Source organism: Ursus maritimus, unplaced genomic scaffold, assembly GCF_017311325.1.
Source record: "Ursus maritimus isolate PB19 unplaced genomic scaffold, ASM1731132v1 scaffold_10, whole genome shotgun sequence".
NCBI classification, from domain to species: Eukaryota; Metazoa; Chordata; class Mammalia; order Carnivora; family Ursidae; genus Ursus; species Ursus maritimus.
In genome coordinates this window covers 15,063,803-15,087,009 of record NW_024423344.1, presented here as the reverse complement: position 1 = coordinate 15,087,009, position 23,207 = coordinate 15,063,803, and the positions used below count along the sequence as shown (strand labels likewise).

The following is a 23,207-nucleotide window of genomic DNA, read 5'->3' as shown; positions in this document are numbered from 1 at the left end:
CCCCCCCCCCCCCGCCGTGAAATGCATATAGTCAAATGAGTCACAATAACAGCAGGATAAAGGCAATAAAAAGGCAGGTCCCCTGCGGCCGCTCAGGCTCGGGCCCCTCGGCGGCGGCTCCTCGCGGTGAGACCGCCTTGTACCGCCACCGCCAAGGCCACTGTTAGCAGGCCTGACCCGGCCGGGCGCAGGGACTGTAGAGAAGTTCACGTTTCGGGGGAGAAGCACACACCAAATCCGCGACCGTCCTGCACAAAGCCGGGCCGTTTCTGCTGCGGGAGGCACACAGAGGAATCGGCCGGCTTCTGTCGCGCATAACGGGGTGGACAGGAAGCAAACTGTGTCAGTGTCAGCCTTCACCCCCGATCGTGACCGCCTGGCTCAGACTAACGCGAAGCCCTTTCTTTTAGTTTACTGCTTTCTGTCCCCCAGGAGCCCGCACTGGGGGGCTCGGGCCCGGGGCGCGCAGCCTCCCGGCCTGGGTTTCCGCCGCGGAGCCGAGCGGAGTCGGGGTCCATCTCGGCTACACAAGGTTTTTCTTTCCAAAGGGCGAGGCGGCGGTCGATCTGAAGCGCCACTTTAAAGGCTCATCAATCTTAATCTAGGTTGCTCAAGTAATTATGCCCGAATCTCTTGTACGATTACAAGTGGATTTGGGTTTCTATTCCCCAGGCCCTCCTTTGTGTTTATTGGAGGGTCTGTGCGCGCGCTCCGCGGCGCCTCCTGCCTCCCGCGCCCTCCTCGGAATCCCCCAACGCTCGGGCCGGTTCGAACCGCTCCCTTAACCCTTCAGCCACCAGGACGCTCCTTCGGATGCCACGTTTCATATTTCCCTTTTGGAGAAATCCAGAAAGTTTACTCTTGATTGGGGCGAGGTGGGAAAGAAGGTCCCGTACTGACATCGAAAACAGTGTCTTCTTATACGTCGTCGGGCCTTGCTAAAACCCCAGAAAAGCCGTCATTCTTTCTATACACAGGCGGCTAGTGATTTCTGGTTTAACAGAGGTTTCTGGCATTTAGAGACGTAGAATGGTCACAAACATTTAAAATGGCGAACTATTCCTTTCTCTTAAAAAGTAATTTAACATATCCAAACAATTAAATTGGGGTGACATAAAAAAAATCACTAAACACATTATCAAAACCATACACACTGATTTACTGAAATATATGACGAATTTTTAAGGACACATTTCCGTGAACTTTGAACGGGGAACACATTCTCTCTCCTTAATTCTCTGCGTTTCTGAAACGAGGCTGCGCTCCTTTCTGCTTTTGCTCCAATTCATTCTATTGAATTGAGATTTTCTGGGGGCTTATAAAAGGACTTCGAACTGGTCCTTCTTCAAGAAAGACGCGTCATGAAATATCCAGCCTTCAGAGTGTGTCATTTTTACCCCTGTCCTTTGGAAATCTCCAATTACAACTTTCAATTCCATAGCATGTTTAAGGAGCGCTGAGTCTTTTTGTTGTATCCTTCAGGGAGCAAACCAGCCGCAGAGAGAATACAGAGTTAATCCACTGCGGCAATAGAGAGAGGGGATTATGTTTTAATCCCTTTTGGGGGAGCCTCTGGATTTTAGGGATCTGATATTAAAATGTTTACATAAGGCACCATCACAAACCATGTAAGATCTGGTTATTTGAAAGCCTGGGATCCCTGTCCAAATAAAAATAGTTTCAAAAAGGCAGCGTCTCTGGATGCCAGAGAGATGGCAATCTAGCAGATTCTGTTCTAGAAGATAACTGGGTACAAATTTAACCTCCTAACTTTGTTTGGTGTAGGGAGTTCAGGACGGAATGCAGATATATCCATTCCAATCACTACCAGAGCAATAAAAGGGTACGTTATCATAATGTTCTCACTCACACATTGAAGTAAAGTGATGGCTCTTAAAGTGCAGTTAAACAAATGGGTGGGACCAAACCTCCTCCCCTGTGTTGATGCATACAATACAGCGGTTTAAAATTCCACCATGCAAAGTGGTAACTAAAGGAACAGTGTTATTTACTTCTAGCACTGGCAACATAATGTTTAAGAAATATTGATCCATTACTATTTTTGAAAGGATAGGGATATTACTTGACATTAATTTAAATGCTAATTTAAAATCTGAACTAGAACAAAGATCACCCAAGCATAAGGAAAAGAATCTTCAAATGAATGAACTTCTCTTTAGAATCACAGCATCTTTAATCAGTTGAGACGGTAAACCTAGAGTCGAAAGTACATATGTTTCATATTTGAAAAGGGAACTATTCATCAAATATACTTTAAAAGTAGAATGTTAAAAAAATACTTGTGGGTTTGGATGATTCTACTGAAAACAAAATTCCAAGTCTGGATATCTCACTAATACATCAACTTTTTAATAGAGCTTTACAGTTTACAAGGTTCTTTTACATCATTTTTACTTAACTACTAGTTCAATATTCACAGTTTTGGGGGCTATGGATGTGGCAATACTCTCCTGTCAAAGACCACCAGGAACACATCCATAGTTGAAGAGGTTGGGTTTACTGCCCATTGTAGTGAGGGACACAGGGGCAACCTAGTAAGAGTATGGAACAGGACTTTTGCAGGATCTGGGCTTTGGTTAAGTGATTCTGGGAAGGGTTCAAGGAGCACGGCTTTGTTCTGGATTGGGCTCTGTCAGGAAACAGGGATAATTCTGTGATTATGGGTCTTAATAAATCTTATTTAGAGGAAGGGAGGACTAGATCTAGGCTAATGCCGTAGTTAGCCTAGAAGTGGTTGTCCCTCATATTAAACAGGAGATGGGGGGATGTTTGGTATTCAGGTGGTCTGCAGAGTGACCGTGCTTTTTGTCTATGCTTCCACTAAATTATAAAGTTGTTTTTTTGCCTCACGTCATCATCATCATGAGACCTTGTCTGATCCTGGTGTTCTGGGAGGTTGTTTATAACCAACAGGAGAACTCACAGCCGAGCTGTGAGCTCCAGGCTAGCTCCTTATAAAGCTTCCTTATAAAGGTCAGGCTAGTTTCCAGAGGTCAAGGACTGCTTTTGTTTTTCTTACATACAGAAATTAGTCATTTTTTAGGGGTGTCAATAACATTCTAGGTATTAACAGGCAATTATGGCAATTAGCTTTTCAAACAAGGCTAAGATTCTTTATGAGTTTCAATATAAAGTACAACAAAGAGTATATAGGGACAAAGAGTTGAAGTTAAATTAAAACTGGCATCGTTACAATTATTTGATGAATTTCAATTGGCCAAAACTATTTAGTGTACATGAAGTTACAATGTATTTTAGAATCACTTGAATACTTTCTAAACTTAATATTAATAAAAGTTTTATTAACTATATAGATTTTCTCGGACCTCAATTCCTTCAAAACCACATGCTCAATTTGCTTTAGGAACACTTAAAAGACAATTATTTGGGAATAATAAACATTGATTAATCTTTATGAATTTTTAAATTTAAAATCCTGACATTATTTAAAAGAAATAGAACTAATCTGAAATCCTTTGTGTTTAGTGCAAAAGGCTATCATTCAAAAAAATTTTTAAACAAAAATATAGTAAAGAAATAATTCTTACAATTATTTCTATACTGTGATTCAATCTGTAGGAAAATAACTCCTAGCATGAGTGACTGAACACATGTAAAATATGTACCTGCTTCTATTATTTTTAAGTACGGTAATATAATTTAAAGAAAACATTTCTCAGGGCACCTAGGTGGCTCAGTTGGTTAAGTGTCTGCCTTTGCCTCAGGTCATGATACTGGGGTCCAGGAGCCCTGTGTCTGGCTCCTGCCCTGCGTAGCAGGGCTTCTGCTTCTCCCTCTCCCCCTGACCCTCCCCCCTGCTTGTGCTCTTGTTCCTGCTACTGCTTTCTCTCTCTCAAATGAATAAATAAAAAATCTTAAAAAATAAATTATTTCTCCCATAGAATTAAAAGAATAACATGCTTTACTCTCAAAACAACTTTCTCAAAAGAAACTAACGAAGAATATGAGAAAATTGGAACTTTGTTTTGAAATCCTAGGAAAGCTTTAGGCATGAAGAAAATGGACGTGTTTGTGTGTGTGCCTGGGGGAGAGAGAGTTGGGGGAATGCTGCAGAAGATCTGAGATTTCTACTATCCAGGATAGTTCCCTAGATTTCAGGCATTTGAAATGCCCCAAGAAAAAAGAAAGTATAGTAACAAAATCTCTAGACAATGACTCTTTTCTTTATGTATAGAGAATATTGATCGTGATCCAAATATATTACCAGAATAATAGTCCTTTGAGGTTTTCAAAAGCTTCTTGCATGAAAGTAGTTTATGATTGAGTTTATGTTATGCTTATGCTTGAGTCAAAAAATATGATGTAGGGGCGCCTGGGTGGCACAGCGGTTAAGCGTCTGCCTTCAGCTCAGGGCGTGATCCCGGCGTTATGGGATTGAGCCCCACATCGGGCTCTTCTGCTATGAGCCTGCTTCTTCCTCTCCCACTCACCCTGCTTGTGTTCCCTCTCTCGCTGGCTGTCTCTCTCTGTCGAATAAATAAATAAAATCTTTAAAAAAAAATATGATGTAAACAACTAATAGAATACATAGCTCAAGAATTATGAATTTAACTTCCAACATTATTCCCTCCTCCCTCACACACACACACACACACACACACACGCATACACACACTATCCATTACAAACCCTGATTTTTTAAAATAAACTTTTATTTACTTATTTGTCAGAGAGAGAGAGAGGGAGGGAGCATGTGCGCACAAGCAAGGGTACCAGCAGGCAGAGAGAGAAGCAGGCTCCTGGCTGAGCAAGGAACCTGATGTGTGACTCAATCCCAGGACCCTGGGATCATGACCTCAGCCCAAGGCAGATGACTAACCGACTGAGCCACCCAGGCGTCCCTACAAACCCAAATTTATTCAAAGCTCACTGTGCCCAAGAAGTGGCTTCGTTATGCTCTTTGGGGACTTCTTGAACATAATCTATCTTTAGTTTGAGATGGACAATAACCAATCATCCCCATAGTGCACTGGTTTCCTTAGATTATTATTGTACAAAATGAGACAGGTGTTTAAGAACCACATCATTGTTTTCAGATCTGAGTAAACCTAACTCAGGTAAAACTTAACATAGTCTGAAACAGAAACAGAAAGAGTGGAGTCCTCGATATAAGGGTATTTTAACAAAATATCTGTTCATCATGGTGGAACACTTATTTTTGCACTAATATTATGTAACATCTCATTTAATGTGTTTATAATAAATAATTTTTTAAAGTGCCAAGAGACAATCTGAGAGGGTCTAATTTTAATTTATCATTTAGGGTTTCCAATTTATTTGTAGAACAGATAATCTTATGTTAAAAATAAATCAACAAAAACTAGTGCATTTTCCATGAAGGCAATGAATGATTTTATAGGGAAAAAAGCTTATAAAGCATATATAATCCAAGTAAAATATAACTGAGTTTTTTTAGCACAAAAATATACTAAAAACAGTGATAGTTTAAATGTCCATTATGATAATTTGTTCTGCCTTTTGATTCAATAGGTGATCCAGATGAGATTTGTGTTTCTAGTTATATCACATTTAGTCCAACATATGGAGTACATTTTTCACTTTCTGGAAGGGTAGTGACTCTTTTATGGCACTAGGATATCATTTAATGATTGAGAAGAGTAAATTCCTACTGGACTAGATGAGTGAATAAACCAGAGGAGAGGATTTAAATCTACTGGACTAGGGGGTACGCTCTGTACCCCCTTGGTCGGAGTAAGTGCCTTGCCTTCATGTTCCCATAGTTTCCTGGGCGCATCTTCAGTGCAGCCTTATGATATATTAAATATATGTGTTTAGAAGTCTATTTCTCTCATTCGGCATAAGTTAGTTGCAGAAAGGGGCGTTATCTTCTTGCCTAACACAGTACTTGTCACAGAGTATGCAATCTATCTTTATGGAATTGCAAACAGAAAAAGATAGACACCACTGTTACATTCGTACGTTATAGCAAACAGGCCACTTACATGAACAGATCACATCCTTTCTATTTGTCTGGAATTGATTTCAAATTGTTCTTTAAAAATATGAAAGACACTGCATTTTGGAGAAAACATAAATAAAAGATGCTGAAAACCAACAAGAGTTATAATGTAATTGGTCATTCTAGCTAGGTCCCATGCATACCATTATTTTTTAAATGGCATAATTTTATAACTGCCATATTGTTCCTACTAAGTTGTTCCCTCCTTATAAATTAAATGCTTAGAGAGACATATTTGACTCAGCATTCATTCATTCATTCATATAGTCAACAAAAATTATTCACTGTTTTTGGTACTAAGAGAGCATACAGTAAAGTATGTGACATGAATTTTATTCAAGAGCTTATCGTACATAGTAAAGAAAAGAAATATTTAGGAATGATTAGGACATAACGGAGGAAGGGTAGCAAAGGATAGTTAAAGCACTTTACATGGAATTGATCTCACTTGTTCCTCATAACAACAAACCTATAAGAAAGGGACTGCTATTGTGTCCATTTTACAAATAGAAAATGAGACTAAGTGGTGAAATAATTTAGGGAAGGTCACGGTAGGGACAAGATTCAGACCTGGTTATCTGACCTCAAAGTCAGGGCACTTAGCTGTTATGTATACTGTCTCCCAACAAGAGAGGGCCAGAAAAATATTCCATAGACATTCACTGAACTGCGATGATTTCCACCCAGCCTTTCTTGGGGGTAGGCATAGCTGGGACAGGATGATGGCAGTGGCATTTGAAGTGAGCTGCAATGGATGGGGAGGATGTGGACAGGTGGATCTGAGAGGGAAGAGCCCTGGAAGCAGGGCAGAAGTGTTTGAACAAACACACAGATGCAGTATGTGAACGGGAATAAGTAAGACTGGCCAGTGATTAGGATGTATGAAGTCGGTGGGGGGGAGGGGCAGTGTGCGATGCAACTGAAAACACATACATTGGAGCACCTGGCGGGCTCAGGCAGTGAAGCGTCTGCCTTTCGCTCAGGTCATGAACCAAGGGGTCCTGGGATCGAGCCCCGCATGGAGACCCCCATCGGGCTCCCTTCTCAACTTACTCCTCCCTCTCCCTTTGCCTGCTGCTCGCTCTCCTTGTGCTGGCTCTCTGTCAAATAAATAAATACAATCTTAAAAAAAAAAAAAAAGAAAACACATACATAGCTGTGAATGTGAAACATTTCAGGAATGTTTAAGGAATCAAAGATTAAAGCTCAGGTATTAAAGTGTGTGGAGCAGCGGTGTTTATCCCTTTTTGTGGTCACATATTTTGTGGAGAAGATGGTTAAATATATACCTCCTTCCTAGAAAATTCACATTAATAACATTTGTCCAGCCTGACTGTATAATAAATGAAGAGTTCATGTTTTAGAGAAAAATGAAAATCTGTCATTGATCTTCATGCCTTCCTCTATCTAAAGACTTTTCTGCCTCGGATTCTGTCAATACCTCTTTTTCTCCAATTTCAGAAAATGTATCTTTCATCCTGTTCCAACCAGTTACTCACTCTACCTGGGATTTGGTCCTACCCATCCTGCCTCCGCTAGCGACTGTCTTATCTTCGTCCCTACCCTCCTTTGTTAAGCTTCTAGACATCAATTTCTACCTCTTAGTTCCTCACTCTTCTTCACTCCTTTTGGCTTCACTCTCATCCTCTACTTAGGCCAAAGTGGTAAGGGAGTATATATATGTTAAAAGCTCAGAAAAGTCTATCAATTAAAAAAAAAAAACCAAAAAAACCTGTGTAACATTTTATATTTAAACCCAGAATTTTCTAAACACATTTAGCTATACTTTTTCCCCCTCGTTAACACATTTCAAAACACCTGTGTTCCAAGGAATATCAATCTGAAAAATGTTGAATGAGAGTTCCTTGACTTCTAGAGCATACAGTCTCTGCTGTTCTCTTGACTGCTTGACTTCCTTCTTGGTATCCTTGGTGGGCTCTGACTTTGGCCGGCTGCTCTTTTCCCTATATATTCTCACTTTTCTTGGGTGATTTCAGTGGTTTTAATTGTAAACTCCATGTCCAACTTGGCTCTCAAATTCCAAAACTTTATATTTGACCAAGCTGAACCAAGTATCTTCATTCTCCTTCCCGGGAAACCCTGCGTCTTCACATTCACAAACACATTTAATAGTTCCTGTATCATTCCTTCTCCCAGGCCAGGTTCCCCTCATTCTTACTCCTCACAACCAGCCCATTATCATAGTCCCTGACATATTAGTGTTGTTTTGAGGCTGTCCCCTTTGCTTTCTTGCCACCACCAATTGAAATTTAGTTCAGGCTCTTATCACCTCTAATTCAGACAACAGTCTTTTACATCAAGTTTGGGCATCCTGACACATAGAGCTATACAATGGCCTGAATGACTTTTTAAAAAAAATATTTAATTGGATCTTATCATTGCCATGCTGAAAATTCTTCATTGTCTCAGTTGGCCTTCAGGATAAAAATCTGGGTTCCTCATGGCACATAAAGCTCCCCCAGCAACCTTGCTAGTCTCAGCTTCTCTGCCTCATACTTTTACTTGAATAATTTAGAACTACTGTTTCACAGGGAAGATGGTATTTTAGTATATGATGTTTTCCACTGTCTGCAACAGCTCTTTAAATCTTTCTAAATCCTTTACTTATGTTTCTGGACTCAAGATAGGAAACACCTATCCTAGGAAGGCTTTCCAGAATACACATGGTGGTCAAGGGTCCTGTTTTGTGTTATCATGGTTTCCTTTGTATACCTAGGTTGCTATTGTTTTTCATTGTCTGTTTTTCCTCTAGACTATAACCTCCTTGGAAGCAGAAACTTCAATCATATGTGTCTTTTTACTCCAAGCGCCCACCATAATGTCATGCATATAGTAAATATTCAACATCGACACTTGTTTTGCTTGGATAACCACATCCAACCTCAACCAAGTAGGGATCTGGCATCAGAGAATAAGGACCTGGCAGGTCCTTCCAGCTCTTATTTTTACTGTGTGCAATGAATTTTGACATTTTATATATAAATTTATTCTCTTCTATTTCATTTACAAATAATGCTGGTAATGATCCACGTAGTTGATTTGCTAACCACCTTAATGGGTTGCAACTTGGAATTAAAAACCAAGCAGACACTGATATAGTAGAATGAACAAGGGCTTTAACAAAGGCAGAAAATGGGTTTAATAAATCTCAGCTCATCTCTGCTTGTGATGTGATCATGAGTAAATGCCCTAATGTCTGAACCTTAATTTCCACATCTTAAAATGAATTATAATACCTAATTCACAGTTGTGAAGTTATCATCTGCAGTATTGTTTTCTTTCAACAAATGTAAATTATGTCTCCCAGCTTCATTTGCCCATCCACGCACACCTCTTTACTACCTATCAAGCTCATTTTGCTTTCCCCCTGAAAACTGGTTGGTGAGTTGAGACTCCTCCTCTTAGCCCAACCTGAGATGCAAGATTTTTTCAGAAAGTCTTCTATGATATCTGATTCATAACATTCTTGTTTTATATACAAATTGAACTGGAATAACACTACAACTATACTTAGCAGTTGTATTTAGCGATTTAAAATGAAGGAAAAATTCAATAGAACGTTTGGATCAAAAAAACAATAAAACATTGCATCAGTCATCATCTTCTTCTGCTTTTTCTTCTTTTTTTGAGATTTTTTTTTTAAAGAATCTCTACACCCAATGTGGGGCTCAAATTCACAACCTGGAGATCAAGAGTCGTGTGCTCTACTGATCGAAGCAGCCAGGGGTCCTGTCGTCAGTCATATTCTGGTTAACTAAACTGCTTAAACATTCTACCTGGAAAAGGATACTTAACAATAGTTAGGCAACTCAGTCTGCATTTCCCTTCTTTTTTGCTGATAAAATGTTCTACACTTATACTTATTGAGCTGATGATTTGAACTGATGGAGCAGCTCCTACTGTGATAACTGCTTCCAAGTTGATGGCCACGTATATTCTCCTGAGTGCTGACTGCTGAAGGACATTCTGCGAGCTATTACTCTGACTCCAGCACCAAGCCGTGGACATAAAACAATCACATAAGTAAAATATTTGCACTATGCAGAAAGACTTACTTGTCCTTTTGTATAGTAGGGCTCTAAATGAAATCAGTTTTTATGTAATGTTTGAATTACTGCCAAAGTCTTTTGGAGAGAATACCAGAGACCTCACAGGTGTGGCAGTGTGCAATGATGAGCACTCATCTCTTCCTTCTCTCCAAGTTGCTGGCATCCACAGTTTGGCAGTAAGAAAAGTTTTATTATTTCACATTCCTTTTCCTCCAAGTGTGACCGACAAGGTGACCCATACATTTCCAGTAGGTGATTAATAAGCTCATTCACATACTTTAAAAAAAAAAAAAAAACAACATAGGAGTGTTTAGTCCCCTGCATATAGGAGAGATCTGGTGTACTGATAAGTTAGCTCCATTCTTGATCACCCCTGCTTTTCAGGTTGAAAGTAAGTATAACTGTAAGTCTTAGAGGAATTACTTTATGGGAAATCCTCTGTACAGAGAAGCAAGTAAAAAATAAAAATGGGTTTCAACTAGAACACGGTATTAGGAAGAATAGGCATTGTTATGGTTTGTGAAACACTTGCACCATAACAAAGGATGGGCTTCTTAAGAGAAGATGTAAGAATGTTATATATGATCTGAATCATGGCTGATGGTCTACTATATCATAGCTGAATTTGTCTTTTTATTATATTTTAAATCTACATAGTTTGGTTAGCAGGGAGGTGTTAGGCTGAAGAGTACCTTAAAAGTGTTCCTACAGACTACGTGGTTGAAGGAGACATACAGTTTTGAAACTAACGAAATATGGATTCTAGTAAAATGTTGCAGGCTCTACAATGACCTTGTAGACATTGTAAAAATAACGGGGAGAGAGTAAAAAGGCGAGACAGTCAAGGTAAAACTTTTGTTTATTTTTACAACTCTTTAACTGAATCAAAAAATTAAGTTAGAAATTTAAATATTTTAGCTTTTGTAGGCAACGGGCATGTGTTAATGTTGTCTTCAAGAGCTCTGTGATTTCTTTGTTTGAAGCTGAATGTGACCCTTTTGGGTATACTATTTATGACTGGCAGAGCAACTTCCTAATTCAAAGAGAGAGAAAAAGACTTATAAAGACTCATAAGGCTTTTTCAACATCAAATAGCTTTTACTAAACAATATTTTGATGAGTTAAGTGTGAGTGAGTCAGGGACATATGGATTAAATTTCCCTTGAAATACACATGGGCTTAAAAATTAAGGGGAAAATACTGAGCAAAATGCATTTTAGAGAATCCAGAATGTTTAAAAGACATTCCCCCCCCAAATACAAATATCAGATTGATTCAATTCTAGTTAGACTCTCTAACTAAAACTACATAAAATCAATATGGAGAAATCTTGTAAAAAATACTAGTTTTATTAGGGAAAGACCATTCATTAACCATATTTGAATTGTATTGCAGAGTAGTTAGGCTTCAGCAGATATGATCTGAGCATGAGTTTATCCGTGTCTATGTAACACTGAACTTGTTTCCTTCTATAGTGCTTATTCTCTTATTCCATTAAACAATTATAATAAAATTCTTTTGCATTTATGTTCAAATGCTTTTCTTTTTTAATAATGTATTTCTCTGAAAAACTCTCAGCTTTTTAGAATTTTGCTGTTCCTGTCTTTTTATTATAATTTTCTCGAATCGTGAGTTCTTCCTTCTTGTATGCTGTATATTTTGCTTTATCCTCCTTTCTCTGCTCAGTTTTTAGGTAACATTCAATTTATATATAAACAACGTTGCCTCTGGTATCTGGACATTCCGAGTTAGAACATTTGAAGGCCTACAGTATCTATCTGATCATCTTAATTGTTCGGGTAGACATATTTTAAGTTCTGACTTCTCAGTTACTGAAGTTACTGAGAGGTAGTGGTAGCAGGGTTAATTCTCTTGATGATTTTTTTTTCTATCAGTTTCTGAGTCCCAGAGTTCTGCACCCTAAGTATTTAATAGATGTTAATGAGTAAGCAAATCAGTGTGTGAATGCAGCAAATAGAGATTTAGGGAGGTAGGAATGGTTAACCTTAAAACAAATTCTAAGCAAGCCCCCCTCCCCCCGCCCCAATATTTGATACCTGCATTCACTTTGTGTCTGTGTGCGTTTGTTTTTAAAGATTTTATGTATTTATTTAAGAGACAGAAAGAGAGGGAGACGGAGCATGGGTGGGGGTGGGGTGGGAGAGGGAGAAGCAGACTCCCCGCTGAGCAGGGAGCCTGATGCTGGGCTGATCCCAGGACCCTGAGATCATGACCTGAGCCAAACGCAGAGTCTTAACGACTGAGCCACCCAGGTGCCCCTGCTTTCACTTTGAATTAGTAGAATAAAGATAACGGAAAACAGACAAAAAATTTGAGCAGTGAACAAGAAGAAAAACAGTCTGAAAAGGTATAGCCACCTTAATATCAGTGAAAGTATACCTGAGAACTTTTTAGGGCATTTAAGGTATGTCTTGCAGGAAAGCTACCACTTAGGAGAATCTCTTATTGATTACATCCTGTTTCACTTAGTAGACGTCCTCCTTATTTCTGTATATTTTCGTTCTTAAATTCACATACTGCATTTTTTCTGAGTTTTGTATTTTTGACTTTGTGTGTGGTATATAGTGTGTGTGAAAAGGATTATAAATCTACCACTCTGAAAAAGCCATATAAAAATATCCAAATCTTATATCCCAGTACTTCTTTCCCATGTTGCTAGTTCTCTATACTAGTTACTCTTTTTAAATATTCAAAATAACATAATTCTTTGGTTGTGGAATATCTTTTCCATGTGATAGAGAAAATATTTTGTGGTTAAGAGTCACAGTGATATTTTGACTTTTAAAATGGGAACCTTAAGAGACATTTAGCTAAATGACACAATTAGCAGAAGGTAGGATGGAAGAAAGATTAATTTAGCTCTTACCTGGAAAGTCAAGTGATGAGTTGACTAATTTGAATAATTCAATCAGTATGAGCAGATGATCTGATAATGTAAGCCCCTAAATACTCGATTTTAAGAGCTCAAAATTTTTTGTTTTGTTTTTTGGTTTTGGTATAAATTAATTAGATAATGATCTCAGCTCTCTAGTTTATTTCAACCTACATTAACTTTTTCAATGGGAACCTTTTTAGGACAAATGTATCAGAAGATTGCTTCATGGTTCAAAGGTACATGGGATATGGTCACTATACTTAAGGAATTTACAGTCTAAAAGGAAAGAGAAAACATACAGAAAGGCATCTTGTATAAGCATCTTAAGAATGATATAATCAAAATTTTATAGAGTGGCTATAATAAAAAAGACAGATAATAACCAGCATTAAGGATGTGGAGAAATCGGACCCTCACACACTGCTGATGGGAACGTAAAATGATGCGGCCACTTTGGAAAACAGTCTAGTAATTCCTCAAAAAGTTAAAAATAGAGTTATTATTTGACCCAGAAATTTCATGCCTAGGTATACATTCAAGAGAAATGAAAACATATGTTGACATAAAATGTGGTACATGAATGTTCACAGCAGCATTTATCACAGTAGCAAAAAGGTGGCAACACACCAAGTGTCCATCAATTAATGAATGAATGAACAAAATGTGATATATCCATACAATGGATATTCACCATTTATTCACCATAAAAAGGGACATGCATGTCATAACATGGATGACTCTTGAAAATATTATGCTAAGTAAAAGAAGCTAGTCACAAAAGAGTACATATTATACAATTATGATTATATGAAATGTCCAGAAAAGTCAAATCTATGGAAACAGAAAGTAGATTAGTGATCCTCCAGGGCTATGGAGGGGGCATGGGCAAATTGAGTGGAATAGCCAAAGAGTATGGAGGTTTCTTTTTTGGTGTGATGAAATGTTCTAAAATCGTGATAATGGTTGCATAACTATGACTATACTAAAAATCATTAAGTTGTGCCCTTTAAGTGGGACAATTGTATGGACGCCTCAATAAAATTGTTACCACAAATAAGTTATGGGGTGACAAAACTGGCTAGTGAATACTTCATCAAGTATTTAATACAGTTATAAAAAATGGGTAGAGATTTTGATAGGTGATAGGGAAGGTGTAGAATAGAGATGTGTGAAGGATATTTCAGGTAAAGAAAGAAGTTTGGATATTGGTGTAGGCCTGTGGAAAATCTTTCAAGTTATTTGATGTTAAAGCTTACATATATAAGCAAAAAAATTTGTTTTTTAATAATTTGCAGAATTGATAAACCATAAAGGACCATCATCATGATGAATTCGGAATTCCGGAACTTGGCAAAATTAGTAATATTTGGAAGTAACAACAGAGAAATTTGTACAAATTCCAAATCTGTTATGGAAAATATTTCTACGGGCACTTGGCATACTGCTCTAAAAAAAATGAGGTGCATTTTATGAGTGGGACACAATTCTATCAGTTGAATTAAATCATTCACTTGTCACTTCACATACATTTTAGTTAATCTTAAATTTTAGTTACTCAGTAATTATTTGCAGAAATAACTTGTCAAGCTGAGCTTCAAATTAAAATATACATTGGGATTTTAGATTAAAATCAGTTGAGTTATACTCTTTAATTTCAGTGTTTTAAGTAACAATATAATTAGTAAATTGAAATTTTTAGTCATGTATGGAATCTTAGGTGCTAATTCACTTTGGTGAATCAATACAAACTAAAAAAGCAATTAAATTAAGTTAGGTGTTATTAATATAATAATTACTTAATTCATTCACATACTTCTATATTATAATTATATTAGCCATTTGCTACAATGCATAATAAATTGAGTAATTAATAATCACACACATTTAACTTGCCTCTTGAGATGAACAGCTTGGGAAGAAAGGGAACTAAAAATGAAACAGAAAATTGTATGACATTTAAATCTGTAGAACTTGGTGGACCATTTTATCTTTATTAAAACTAGAAAACTCCAAAGCAAATGGGAAAAAACACGAGAGTTAATATTTAAATAAAATTGTGTTAAAAACTACTCTATCAGATTTTTTTTAACTTACCAGAATTATTTTAGAGAACAGATACATAAAACTAAAATTAATCATTGTGCACATTCACAGACTTCTAAATATAGTTTAATGGAACCAGTGCAAAAATTGAGGTCTAAGCTGAGGATCTTGTATTTACATCATTTTAGAAGAATCTGTAAGTATATATATATGCATATTTAAATATACTATTTGGTATATTTTGATTCAAACCATAACCTATGTATTTTTAAGGAAATACATTATTTTATTTACTTCTTAACCTTATACAAGTTACTTAATCTCTCTTGGCCTCTATTGCCTCATTTGTAAAATTAGGGTAATGATAGTATTGAGCTTATAGAGTTCTGTGAATATTAAATAGGTTACTGCATGTAAAGCTCTCTGAACACTGCCTGGTTCTTAGTAAGACATGCTAGCTACTCTTCTTTCTCTTTTTTCTTTTTAGAAATAGAAACTGATCCTATCTTTAAACTCCCAAATATAATTAATCTTAACTAAATTCGTACTTTCTCTCAGTTTTCTATTCTAATTATAGCATCTTTTTTCCCCTGGAATTTAACTTGACTATTAAGAAATATTGCATATTGACAAATTATAATGCATGGTCTCATCTGTGTGCTTGTCAGCAAAACAGGGCTTTGTAAGAACAGGAAAATGAATTACACTAATCAGCAGATTTAGGTTTACCATTATTATTATAAAAATGGTGTCCTCATTCATAGAAAATCTAAAATCTAAGAACTCTAATTACTTGTATATTTTTGAAGGTACATTTCTTACATTACTAATATGCAAGCCGTACCACCAAGTCATGAAAAAATAAACCTATAATTTTCATCTCAGAAGTGGGAAATGGGCATTTGTTATTTTACATAATATTTCCAGACACCAAGTATAGATTATATTAATTTTGTGCACAGATTTTAGGATCTCCTGGATTTTAACGTGGACTTACATCTCCTGTGATCGTGAAGTGTTCTCTAGGCAGCTTAGCACTATTTGGTTATTTAGAACAGTAAGTTACATATAAGAAAGCCATTATCCTTTAACAACTTTTAATTTCTGAGACAAAGACAAGAAAACAATTATATATTTATGTGGTCTGAAATTTTATTAACAGCTGATTTTTTAAAATATAAGAATAGTAGTTTGTAATTAACTTCTAAAAATGATTCTTATGTGACATTGTCACTATCACACCAGTCTAGCTAATAAATAGGACTCAGCCTTTATAAAATGAATCTATATATACTTATATATTATGCAGACTACTTCTGTTACCCTTACTTCTCCTTTCACAAAACATCCATCCCCTTCTTCTTTTCTACTGAATTCAAAGCTCAGAGTCACATTTGTGGACTGCTGTTTTAAAGAGGAACATTATAAACTAGATAGGGGATCAATATTTTAGGACAGTTTGTAAGATTTATCAGATGCAAGGATTCTGCAAGATTATGAATTAGAACTAGGTGGAAATGGATAGGAGTGGATCTGCTCAAAGAAAAGTCTGCTTAAAAGACAGAAGTTAGAGGAGTCCTGACACAGTGAATTGGTCAAGAGCCACACAATTAGATTTTTAAATAATTTACTGCAAGCATACTTCCATGTTCTTTAGATAGTTTAATTTAATGTTATTTTGGGAATTTTGTTTATAAGCATAAATTAATATTAATAATGACTCTAGCTACCATCAAAGGAGAGAAATATAAAGAAGTTAAGAGTCTTTATTGGATTTTGCCTCTGGTAGTTTGGGGCAGATCTTATTATAATAAACTTCAGGATATCAGCCAAATTTGTATCAACTAATTAATTACCTTTATAATGGGAACTAAGGACCAGAGACTCTAAACTAAATTGTATAATTATTGAATGTATTTATTAGCATATGTGGATGAAGAAAGACAACATATTATCTGAAAAGGTCACAAATCATGTTTATAAATTCTCTTTAGTTTCTTAGGATCAAGAATAAGACCAGGAAAAGAGAAAACAAATCTGGGGGCAAAAAGAAATCACAGACTTCATTTGCTTAAATTTCCAAATGGACTCAGAGAAAAATCTCTGAACTATTGAAACAAACCACAAAAACAACAAAACCAAAACTTCAACATTTACTTAAGAATTCAAGGCAAACATTTGTTCATAGACTCAGGATTAGTTTTTTTTTTTTTTTTAAAGATTTTATTTATTTATTTGACAGAGAGAGAGACAGCCAGCGAGAGAGGGAACACAAGCAGGGGGAGTGGGAGAGGAAGAAGCAGGCTCCCAGCGGAGGAGCCTGATGTGGGGCTCGATCCCATAACGCCAGGATCACGCCCTGAGCCGAAGGCAGACGCTTAACCGCTGTGCCACCCAGGCGCCCCAGGATTAGTTTTAAATAGGACAAATAATTTTTACGATACAGAAATGTTAGTGACATGGGTATATCAAGGAGCTGGCATTCGAGTATTCTTAAACATTTTCTAGAAGATGGAGAATAAGGTGCCATCTCTAGTTTACAACTGACAAAAACATCTCTTTGATAAAAAGAGAAATCTCTAACTGGCAGAAACATCATTGTAGGCTTTCATAAAATGTGCCAGATAATTTTCGGCACACTTCTGGAAACAGGAGTGCTATTTTGTAAACCAAATGATGAGTACAAGTCCACTTCTGAATTGCTATCTGCCACCCCAACGTTGTATGGGCTGAAAATAACAGAATTGAGGTAAGATCCAGCCACTTCTTGAGGCTCTAAAGCAAGAGGTTTTAACTTGAAATTTAGGATAAGATTCTATAGACTGGTTTCCAGGGGTCAGTGAACCCTCCGAAATTGTGTACAAAATTATACTTGCACCTTCATGAAGCAATCTGTTTTCATCAGGCGGTTTAAAACCCAAACAAGGTTATGGCCCAACACATATATCCATATCCCACATGGTCATTGCAGGTACTGCTCTCAGTTGACCTCAGACCAGCAGCAGGACAAGGTGAAAACAAGAAGAGTCTGCTAATGGTGGAAATCAGCAGTGTGGGTATACAGATGAACACCAGGGATATTCCAAAGAGTGGCAGCAGGGAAAAAATGGCAAATTCGAGTGTCTGATGGCTGATATGGCCATTCTTCATGGCTATTAGCAGGCTAGAGACACTAGTAAGTCAATGAGTCTATCATTCCGTCTCCCCTTCCAATTATTTAGGCAGTTAGATGGGACAACTTCTGCTATATGCTATTTCTCCTATATTAAAAAGTTGCTACTCATTACAAAGAAAGTAGATGCAGCTATTCATTTATTATTAGTAAAATACATATTTGTTTCATATGTACTTTCCTCTCTCCAATACCAGATGTGTGATGAAGTAAAGTATTATTATTATTATTTTTTAAAGATTTTATTTTTATTTGACAGAGAGAGAGGCAGCAAGAGAGGGAACATAAGCAGGGGGAGTGGGAGAGGAAGAACCAGGCTCCCACCGAGCAGGGAGCCCGATACGGGGCTCGATCCTGGAACGCTGGGATCATGACCAGAGCTGAAGGCAGATGCTTAATGACTGAGCCACCCAGGCGCCCCGATAAAGTAAATTATTAATGTTCACATGATTCAGTATCATTCTAAACACTGGCACTAACTCATTAGCCAGGAGATAGATATCTTAAATTCGGGAACTTTGTGTGTATTTCTTACTTACAACAAACAGAAGAAAGATATTTAAACATTTACCTGCAAGATTGTCGATTTCTTTCTCCTGCAGGAGACTGACTGCATCATCATCTCCTTCCAGCATAAGTTCCGTCTCTGCATTTTGATTCACTATTGCTTGACTTCTGAAGGCTTTCTTGGACTTTATCACATCTTCTTCAGTGCCTAATCACAAAGGAAATATAATAATTTAGGTTATTATGATTGTTTGGCTTTCAGTATTAAAAATAACATATTATTTTCTATGATGCATTTATGTATGAGTTTACAACTACAGAACATTTTTACCTTCTTGATCTTGTTTGGCGTTCAGAATAACTCTGAGAAAGGCAGGGGGTTGTAATCCATCACCTACCCTTATTTTACAGAGGAGGAAACAGGCCAAGAAAGCTCATTCCTCACTGAGGGACCTAGGAGTTGGCTGGCGGTAGAGAATAGACTACAAATCCACGTCTCGGGGCTCTAAGATCACCACTTTCTAGAAAAAAATCTGCACCTCACCACAAACTTGGTTTTCTGATACACAAAAGTACACAATTTTGCAAAATTATACTTTTGTGTGAATTAGAACAATTGGATCCGATCATTTTCGAAAGTAAGTACGTGTGAAGAAAACAAGAACATCTGAAGAGCAAAGGGGTCATCACTGGGAAGCTACAAATGGGGGGAGTCAGGAATGATGGAGACATGAAATGGGCTGCACAAGAGTCAGTGAAAGCAATAATGTTTTTCTAAGCTGTTAGCCTTATTTTGTTATATAAAATAGTACAGAAGGCCCCAAACACGAAAACAAAGTAAGTCAGAAAAATTGAAATACAGCCAAAGCTGACCTAGTATTAACATGTCAATCAGTGTAAAGGTTAGAAATTACAGGGCATTTGAATCTCTCACGGATTTGACTCCTTAACAGATAGAATTCAATATTTATATTTCAAAATTATATTTCAATATTTTAAGGAATAGCCACTTCAGCCACCTGCTTTGGCAGGTGATGATGATTCTAAAACTATCTGATTATAATATATATATTGAATTTTATATATATGTATACACACACACATATCTTTATTTCATATCACTTGAGGTTGGAATTCAGTTTGGAAGAAAATGTGATTTACTGTGTTCTAGCTGTAGTATTAGTATTTAGGCTTCAAGGAAGCAGCATTTCCTGGGAAAATACTTACACATTTCATTAGGTGTGGTGGATATAGTCCTGAAAACAGGAGCCTAACAAATCACTCCTGTGTGGCGGTGGTCTATCACAGTTCTAGGGACTGTTAAGGTGTCTATGTACATATGCAATCATTCTCCAAATCTTGCCATGCCTTTGGCCAAAATTCCCTCCAGTTAACAATTAACAATACTTTTGGTCCATTCTCCCAGGCCCAATATAGGACTTCTGACAGTCCATTAATTGCCTGTGATATCTGCTCAACCATTTTCTTGGAAGTCCATCCGGCTGTCCTAACACTTGCATTGTAAAAGTGTTAACCTCTTTCATTGCAACTTGCATGCTTCTTTTTATCAGTGACTCTGAGTCAATTCTGTTCACTCAAGGCCAATTCTGTTCGCTAAAACATTAATAAGTTGGCTCAAAAGTAGCACATACAGGAGTAAAAACCACATGAGGAACACGGTCATGCCATGAAAGCATTGTAGAATGTTACTGTCACAGAGATACAGTCTGTCATCCTAGCTCTTACTGGATGACGGCATTTAGAAAGCATGGTTAAAATACAGCATAACAGCATAATGTAACAGATTGTTAAATATATATTTGGTAAGTACTTCAGAAACAAACAGTATTATTACAACTCAATGCTACATGGGAGGTGAGGAGCATTAAATGGGTTATATGTATATTTTTCTTTCACTAGTCCACAGATGATTCTTATGGAATCAAAGACTGAGGACTGATTACTGAATGCTCCAGAACCTTATCTTAATTTTATTTGGTTTCTTGATGATATGAAGCCAGTAAAACAAAACTCTTCTGGGGGTAGCTATCCTTATAACTTGTTTGCTTCTTGGGTAGTAACTTAATTTGAGGAACTCAGAGCTTGCATCATCTGAGAACAAAGAGGCGAATCCAATCATTAATCACTGAGAAGCCTCTCTTGAGGTCTTTTTTTTTTAAATAATATTTTTTTATTATATTGTGTTAGTTACCATACAGTACATCCCTGGTTTCTGATGTAAAGTTCCATGATTCATTACTTGCGTATAACACCCAATGCACCATGCAATATGTGCCCTCCTTATCATCACCAGCCTATCCCATTTCCCCCACTCCCCTCCCCTCTGAAGCCCTCAGTTTGTTTCCCAGAGTCCATAGTCTCTCATGGTTCATTCCCCCTTCTGTTTACCCCCCACCCCCTTCTTCTTCCCTTTCTTCTCCTACCGATCTTCCTACTTCTTATATTCCATAAATGAGTGAAACCATATGATAATTGTCTTTCTCTGCTTGACTTATTTCACTTAGCATTATCTCCTCCAGTCCTGTCCATGTTGTGGCAAATCTTGAGGTCTTTATAGCCATATTTCTATTAGACATCTGCAGCTGGATATTCCTAAGTCCACATTTCCCTAACCGAATGAATTATCTATTGCTTCTCCACCTCCCCCAATTTTGATCAACCCACTTACTTAAGCCACAAACCTAGGGGTCATCCTGGAAGGTGACTGCCATGGCCCCCGGCTCAGGCCACCATGGTTTTGGTTTGGAGGTCTTCAATAGCTCCATTATTCACACTATCCCCCATATTTTTGTCAGAGTGATTATTACAAAGCAAAAATAAGTGGAGGATATTTCCCTGCTTCATAATATTTCCTCCCAATCAACAACACTCAATGCATGGTTTATATGATAGGAGTCCAAATCTAAACTCCTTAGCATGGCTGGGCAAAGGCCTTTTTTTCTTCTCATTACCAGCTTTGCATTACCTTTTCTCATCCCCCATCAGCAATATGGATGATTTACAGCTTCCAAAATATGTCCTCAGACCTTTTTATCTGAGCTAATATTATTCCTTCTGTATGGTATCTTCCTTCCTTCCTTCCTTCCTTCCTTCCTTCCTTCCTTCCTTCCTTCCTTCCTTCTTTTTGGTGCTCATTCCTATTTCATCTTCCAAACTCACCTCCTTTAGGTGTCTTTCTTAGCCAACTGCTCTGTACTTTCACAGTTGGCACAGAACTCTACTACACTGTAGGTGTTATATGTCATGTGTTTGTCTTCTCCACTGGGCTCCGGCCTCGTTTCTGCAGCCTCAGTGTGGGACACCCAGCGGACGTGTAATAAACATTTGGCTAATGGACTTCAAGGCTACCCACTCTGTGTTCTCTTCTCTGATTTCTTCAGGTAAGTTTGTGTGCTCTTTCCCTCTTCCACCACACCTTATAAATCCTATTACTGTAGTTACAGGTATTGTAATCGGTTGTTGGCTTTTTTGTCTCTGCATAGCCTGAAAGTTCCTTGATCACTGGCAACAGGCTTCTGTCTTTGTATTCTCAATTCATAGCACACTGCCTGGCACAGAGTGAGCCCTCATATATGCTGAACAAATGAAGAAACTGAGACATACAAGTTACCTCTGGATATTTCTTAATCTAAAGATCCTAAGATTTCTCAGAGAGCTTTGGTGATTTGCCTCCAGTTTGGGGACAAATTAGAGAATTTATGTATTTACATGAAAGGGAACTTGGTTCTTTATATGAAATAATCAATAAAACTCTTTAAGTATGAGTCACCCTGAAAAAAAAAATTTCCCTTGTGGACAACCATATTTAATCTGCTTTGTCATTAAGAAAAGAGCTTTACATTACTCCTGTGTTATTAAAATAAAAGTCTACAAATAAAGTAAATGTAGTCAAAGGAAGGTGAGCTCTGAAATGTGTATTAAGCTTTTAATTTTATCCTCTCTGGTTTTAAAACAGTAAACCAATTATGTCTTTAAAAGATATACAGTAACCTGATTTATAACAACACACTCAACTTAGCATCCTTGTTGAAGTGTTATCAGTTTGTAGCTCAGTCCACTTCCTGATTTTATGGTACTGCACAAAACATTTATCTAAATTAAAGTGTACAAGATCCAAAGACGCTTTTCAATCACAATATCTTTTATGAATTAGAGTTTCATTCATCAAAATTACCAGCAAAAAGAAGTAAGGTCTCAAAGGGCTGTCTCATTACAAGGCTTATAAACACTGTCCTTAGAATGAATTGGTTTAACACCCAACAAATCAAAATCTGATTGGGAAGAGAATTTATTTGAGATCATCTATCTTCACAAGACATGTTGGACTGAGTGCACTTCTTGGCCTCTTTAGCCATTCATCAAGAAATTAACAAGCGAATACTACAAATCACCAGAACTCCCTACTTAGAAAATGTGAATTATGTGTAAAGTTGGATAGTATAGGCATATATACTTATTTTCTAAGAAAACATCAAA

The 23,207-nt window shown here is 37.3% G+C and overlaps 1 protein-coding gene across 1 annotated transcript in view; it reads right to left on the bottom strand.

Annotated features, from left to right (window-relative positions):
* NBEA (neurobeachin) overlaps nt 1-23,207 on the bottom strand; it is a 664,295-nt gene that overhangs the window by 193,804 nt on the left and 447,284 nt on the right. The window contains exon 39 of the mRNA XM_040622005.1: nt 18,775-18,918. Coding sequence (XP_040477939.1) covers nt 18,775-18,918 — 144 coding nt within the window. The remainder of the gene's footprint in view (nt 1-18,774; nt 18,919-23,207) is intronic.